The sequence below is a fragment of the Coenobita brevimanus genome, chromosome 21 (genome assembly GCF_032717465.1).
Source record: "Coenobita brevimanus isolate Jiangsu-jjx chromosome 21, ASM3271746v2, whole genome shotgun sequence".
In the NCBI taxonomy this organism is placed as follows: domain Eukaryota; kingdom Metazoa; phylum Arthropoda; class Malacostraca; order Decapoda; family Coenobitidae; genus Coenobita; species Coenobita brevimanus.
Window position 1 is genome coordinate 2,045,288 of NC_136974.1, and position 7,052 is coordinate 2,052,339.

A 7,052-nucleotide genomic window follows, 5' to 3' on the forward strand; every position below is an offset into this window, starting at 1 on the left:
CTATATAAACTGGTGTATTTCCGAAACTAATTATGAAATTATTATGACTTTTGTTCCACACCACCACTGAGGTAAAAATCAAGGAGAGTTTTCTGTATAAAGGTTTCCCCCCCCTTGTCTGAGGGCAGGTCAGTTCTGGCGAGTGTATAATTATAGGTCAGGCGGAGGTATCGGCAAGGCCGCACTCCCCCGCTCATATGCCACATTTAGGAGGGGGGGGGGAAACCTTTATACAGAAAACTCTCCTTGATTTTTACCTCAGTGGTGGTGTGGAACAAAAGTCATAATAATTTCATAATTAGTTTCGGAAATACACCAGTTTATATAGAAACCGAGAGAGAAAGAGAAAGCCAGAGACACAGGGTAAGGATCATGGAGCGGGGCTGCAGCGGTGGCCGATGGTCGGTGACATCCTACCTCTATGGTCGGTGACATGTGGATATGGCAACAATGGGGGAATCCCAGGTCATCCCGCCTGCCCCACCACAACGTTCATTTCTCGCTGCGGCTACTATAGCTCACACCTACCTTCCCTCAAAATTCCCAATCCCCCAACCCTTCTTCTAACTTCCCCAGTCTTTCCAATCCCTCTAACTCCTAATCCTCCCTCTAAATCCTCCTAATCCCCCTTCTAATCTCCTCCCTGCTCCTTCAGACGCCAGGGCTATTTCCGGTACAACGAAACGGCACAGCGGATGGACCCCGGATACCCGAAGCACATGGCGAAGTGGAACGGCCTACCTGACAAGATTGATACCGTCTTCACCTGGACCGATGGTAAGGCGGGGTGGAGGGATAGATAGATAGGTGGATGGATGGGTGGATGGATGGATGGATAGATACAGAGAAGGATGCATGGGTGGGTGACTGGATGGAGGGGTGGATGGATGAATGAAGTGCTGGACTGTTGGTTGGATGGATTGGTTGGGTGGTTGGTTGGTTGGATGGGTGGCTGGGTGGTGGATAGATACAGAGATGGATGGATGGATGGGTGGGTGACTGGATGGAGGGGTGGATGGATGAACTGCTGGATTGTTGGGTGAATAGATGCAAGAATAATGACACAATCAGAACAATTCACGCAGTCAAAATGATCCATACATCCCTTCACAGAAAAATACAATGAACAATAAAAAATTACAATAACAATAAATCACAGTGGTTTTTTCAGTGACAGAGAAAGAGCTTTGATACGCGGAAATAAAACTAGGCACGTGAAATTTCTTATCATAAACCACCCATGATTACTAAGACGCAAGGTGAGAGGTAAGGTAACTAATTAGACAGGTAAAGAGAGAGAAAAAGAACACAGGTATATAGGGTAGTGAACTTCCTCCCTTCCCTCCAAATTCTAGAGCTTTGACTAGTAATAAATCCTCCAAATTCTAGAGCTTTGACTAGTAATAAATCCTCCAAATTCTAGAGCTTTGACTAGTAATAAATCCTCCAAATTCTAGAGCTCTGACTAGTAATAAATCCTCCAAATTCTAGAGCTCTGACTAGTAATAAATCCTCCAAATTCTAGAGCTTTGACTAGTAATAAATCCTCCAAATTCTAGAGCTCTGACTAGTAATAAATCCTCCACATTCTAGAGCTCTGACTTGTAATAAATCCTCCACATTCTAGAGCTTTGACTTGTAATAAATCCTCCAAATTCTAGAGCTCTGACTAGTAATAAATCCTCCACATTCTAGAGCTCTGACTAGTAATAAATCCTCCACATTCTAGAGCTTTGACTTGTAATAAATCCTCCAAATTCTAGAGCTTTGACTAGTAATAAATCCTCCAAATTCTAGAGCTCTGACTAGTAATAAATCCTCCAAATTCTAGAGCTTTGACTAGTAATAAATCCTCCACATTCTAGAGCTTTGGTTTCTTCTTTCCTGTATATAAAAAAAAAAATTGAAGAAGAAGCACAAGACTGGTAATTACATATACCCATCATCAGAGAAGTAATTAAGGATGTAATTTAGGGGGTCATTACCATCTCATTAGCGGTTTATAGAGAATTATTGTATTGATTAGTAGGGATAATACTGTGGTTTACCTGGAGATCAGATTAATTAGGGAAGTATAGGTAGGGTTTACGAGGCGGAAATGTTACCTGAGATATTAAAAAAGGATTCTCTCTCTCTCTCTCTCTCTCTCTCTCTCTCTCTCTCTCTCTCTCTTGACCCCCTTCCTCTCTTTCATTCTCTGTGTTGATTTTCTTACAATTTATCAAACTCTCTCTCTCTCTCTCTCTCTCTCTCTCTCACTTCTGACTCCCTTCCTTTCTTTCATTCTTGTGTTGATTTTCTTACAATTTATCAAACTCTCTCTCTCTCTCTCTCTCTCTCACCAGGCCAATCATATTTCGTCTCTGGCACGGATTACTGGCGATACGACAACAAAAGGTACTGTATTCACAAATTTTCTCAAAGTCAAGTTCTTTTCACTAATATTCTCAAGCTTAAGACTCATTATAACACTGCACGTTTATAATTCTACCTTCACCTCTACGCTTCACACTTCTCATCTACCACACCCTTCACAGCTCTCACCTACCACGCACTTCACACCACCTACCACACTTCACAACTCTCATCTACCACACTTCACACCCCTCACCTACCACACACTTCACACCTCTCACCTACCACGCACTTCACACCACCTACCACACTTCACAACTCTCACCTACCACACACTTCACAACTCTCACCTACCACACACTTCACACCTCTCACCTACCACACACTTCACACCACCTACCACACGCTTCACACCACCTACCACACTTCACATCTCTCACCTACCAAACACTTCACACCTCTCACCTACCACACACTTCACAACACTACCACACACTTCACACCTCTCACCTACCACACACTTCACAACTCTCACCCACCACACACTTCACACCACCTACCACACTTCACAACTCCCACCCACCACACACTTCACAACACTACCACACACTTCACACCTCTCACCTACCACACACTTCACACCCCAATCAGAGTGACTATATTCCTCTCACTCTCTCCTACACCTGCCATACACACCTGTCAAGATAAATATCCACCTCTTATTGCCTCATTGTACCTGATAGACGCACCTGTCCTGGATCAGTATTTATCTATCTACCGCCAAATCCTTCATCTCCTAGGGGGTGGCCACAAACAAATCGCCTCCATGTCGCCCTGTCCCCCGCCATTTCACCGCCCCACTCCCAGCTCACACCCCGCTCTCTCATATACCTCTCCACTCCATCCCTCCATATATACATGATCCATTACTAAATTAAAATCTATAGGGTACAAATCGAATATTTAAGTGAATTTTATTTCGCTGTATAAACTTGGATAATTTCTCTTGCAAATAAATAAATAAATAAAAATGAAATAATTGGTAAATGGATGGTACAATTTGTGAAGTTTTTGCTGAAAATGAAATCTTTTGGAAAATTTGTTTAAATCATGTGCTTGTCAAAATAATAGTAATAATAATAATAATAATAATAATAATATGAGCAATAATAACAATAACAATAGTAGTAGTAATAGTAGTAGTAGTAGTAATAATAATAATAATAATAATAATAATAATATGAGCAATAATAACAATAACAATAGTCGTAGTTGTTGTAGTAGTAGTAGTAGTAGTAATAATAATAATAATAATAATAATAATAATAATAATAATAATAATCCTTCACTACACCTGCAGGATCCGACCGAGTGAAGGATACCCCAAGGACGCCCCCTCCACCTGGGCCAACTGCTCCCCCACCGTACACTCTTACACCCGCGCTCGCACCCACGCACCGGAGCCCTAGAGGGTGTGGGCGGGGTGTGTGGGGTGACGTCTGGGTGTGGGCGGGGGTGTGGGGGCGGGCGTGGGCGGTAGCTTATATTTACGGCCACGAAACACGGACGAGAGGCGATCAATCACGGACAACGGACAGATATGTGGAAGTCAGTTACGTACAATGTAGGAAGCAATGACGAACGCGTGGGGGTGCAATCACGGATGAGGCAAATCACTCACGGACGAGTGGCAAATCAATCACGGACGAGAGGCAAATCAATCACGGACGAAAGGCAAATCAATCACGGACGAGAGGCAAATCAATCACGGACGAGAGGCAAATCAATCACGGACGAGTGGCAAATCAATCACGGACGAGAGGCATATCAATCACGGACGAGTGGCATATCAATCGCGGACGAGTGGCATATCAATCACGGACGAGAGGCAAATCAATCACGGACGAGAGGCATATCAATCACGGACGAGATGCAAATCAATCACGGACGAGATGCAAATCAATCACGGACGAGATGCAAATCAATCACGGACGAGTGGCAAATCAATCACGGACGAGTGGCAAATCAATCACGGACGAGTGGCAAATCAATCACGGACGAGAGGCAAATCAATCACGGACGAGTGGCAAATCAATCACGGACGAGAGGCAAATCAATCACGGACGAGAGGCAAATCAATCACGGACGAGTGGCAAATCAATCACGGACGAGAGGCAAATCAATCACGGACGAGTGGCAAATCAATCACGGACGAGAGTGGCAAACAGTTTAGTGCAAAAAAAAAAAAAAAAAAAAAAACGAGCTGTCTCAAGTGTGAATGGGTTGATTGAGATGGTACTTGCTAAGGATATCATAAAGGAAAAGAAAAACAAAAAGAGGAAGAAAACAAGAAAAAGGAGAGAAAGAAGTAGAAAAGGGAGGGAAAAAGGCAGGAAAAGAGAGAGAGAGAGAAGAAGAGGGAGAGAGAGAAAAAAAAAGGCAGAAGAGGAAGAGAAAAAAGAGAAAGAAGCAGAGGAGGGAGAAAGAAAGTACCAGAAAAGGAAGAGAAATTAGAGATAAGCAGATGGAGGAAAAAAAAAAAAGATAAGACAAGGCAGAAGGGGAAGAAAAAAAGAGAGAGAAAAGCAGACGAGGAAGAGAGAGAGAGAAAAGAAGGAATCAAAAGGGTGAACTGTGGAACTGCGACCAACTCTGCCCTGTGGCCTTTGTGTATTTATTTTTATCATATTTATACACATCACTAAACCATCTCTGTATTATACTTACCTGCTATGTAAGGCGTTACTATATAAATAATCTTAGTACTTTACAAATACTCTATAATGTACATAACACGAATTTCTTTAAGTAGTTTAAGTATCTGAGGGAATCGTAAAATCCGTCTCGTAATTTTCAAGTCGCTCTTTTCTTGTGGTTCTTAGGTCGCGTCCATACCAAACGGAGACACTGTTGGTGATGTGTTGACAAAGTGAAGCCCACACAGGCTATAATGTGATAGGGATAATTACTCTAAACACTCCTGACAGGTAACTAATAACTTTCGCTACACAAATCGCCAAAGAAATTATGTTACAAATACTTTTATATACAATTTTCACTGCGGTATCCAAATCAACTGTACTTTACACCAACGGCGACTGCAAGAGCTGCTGGCATGAAACGCATCAATGGAACACAGCTTAATGTTTCGACCAGCGTACCTCATTACGATATAAGAGTACAGTATTCATTAAGTTTGTGACTATTAGAATATTGTCGTAAATTCAACAAACACTCAGAATACTGTCGGTCACACTACACTTCACATTATTATCAGTATTACTTCTGGATCCTCAGCAATGTATAATTTGCCATAACGCATAATTCTAAATGAACGCAAAAACAACAGCAGTCCACACACTGCTGGCCACACTGACTCCACGTTACCGACGATGTGGTATGGACGCACCCTTAGACAAAGCAACCAGATGAAAGTGAAACGAGCCGACATCCATCTTCCGGTTCGTGCTACTGTGAACTTGTCGAAGGAAAGTGTTCCAGAAAGGCGCAAATTAAGGACAAATCTTATTCCTGATCAGTGTCGTTCATGAGTTTCTCGACGGTAATATATGCCTGCAACATATTTTTGTCACGTGTTTTCCTTCATCATTATCCTTTCACTTCTAACGTCTCACCAACCGCGTCCTTATTTTTCGATCTACTTTTAAGAAATGTTACGCACTTCACCCTTACGTCAGTACGATCTTTCCCACAAATTTTCATCCCGTGCTTCGATGTCCTTTAACACACTTATTCTATTTTCTCCTTTAAGACGGTAGAGTCAAGCAGAAAGGGGTGACAAAAAATATCTTCTTTTTCTCGTAAACTAACTTCGTATTTTTTGTACATTTTCAGTACTTTCAGACAAATTACAGTCCTCTTCAACTCGTATCATCCCCATTTATGTTTACTTAAAAAGGAGTTCTAGCAAGACTACGATCCTGCACATTTTAGTGAATTAAGAAGCTTTCATGTTTTTCTTGTACTTCCTTTCACCTTCACCATGTTACTATCAAGGGACGTGAATTCCCACTGTAAAAAGGTTAATTCTTCTTCATACGTAGTGCAAGTCTGTCAATTGTCTTAGGTGCATATAAAGGAGGCCTCAACATGCACAGACACACATCAAGGCGGGCACAGAAACACAACGGGCACAGACACACACCAAGACGGACACAGACACGCATCAAGGCGGGCACAGAAACATACCAAGCCTTTCCAAGAGGTAGAGGATTTGCCGAAAGCTGTGGAAAGTAGTCTGTTTAATTTCACGTGGCCAAAAAATCTCTCCAGTATGAATGCCCGTCTACATATATAAACACTCCAAGAATATAGTCCTAGTCACGAAGAAGTTTTATGAAAATTTGGAAAGGCTATCTATCTATTTATTGCCAGACGCCTTAATCCTTCATACGGGGTGGCCACAAACAAATCGCCTCCACGTCACCCAGGAAAGACACTTCGTATTAATCTGTTAAAAACTATGGGACAAAAAATAAAAAATCCGAGTCAGCTTAAAGTGAGCGAACTATAGTAATGATGAAATACTGAGAGTTTTACGTCCCTGATAGTATCGCTCAGAGACACACGCGTCTTCCCATAATCTGACGAAAACTTTGGGGAAAAATCGAAACTATCTGAAACACGCACTTGCACACGTGGGGTTTTTCACTGTGTTTCGCCAGTGTTAAGTTTCC

General features: G+C 42.1%; 1 protein-coding gene across 1 annotated transcript in view; it reads left to right on the top strand.

Annotated features, from left to right (window-relative positions):
- Nucleotides 1–3,824, top strand: part of LOC145392057 (matrix metalloproteinase-2-like) — a 21,329-nt gene extending 17,505 nt beyond the window's left edge. Inside the window, exons 11-13 of the mRNA XM_080266513.1 lie at nt 656–777; nt 2,346–2,397; nt 3,716–3,824. Coding sequence (XP_080122639.1) covers nt 656–777; nt 2,346–2,397; nt 3,716–3,824 — 283 coding nt within the window. The remainder of the gene's footprint in view (nt 1–655; nt 778–2,345; nt 2,398–3,715) is intronic.
- The last annotated feature ends 3,228 nt before the right edge of the window (nt 3,825–7,052 follow it).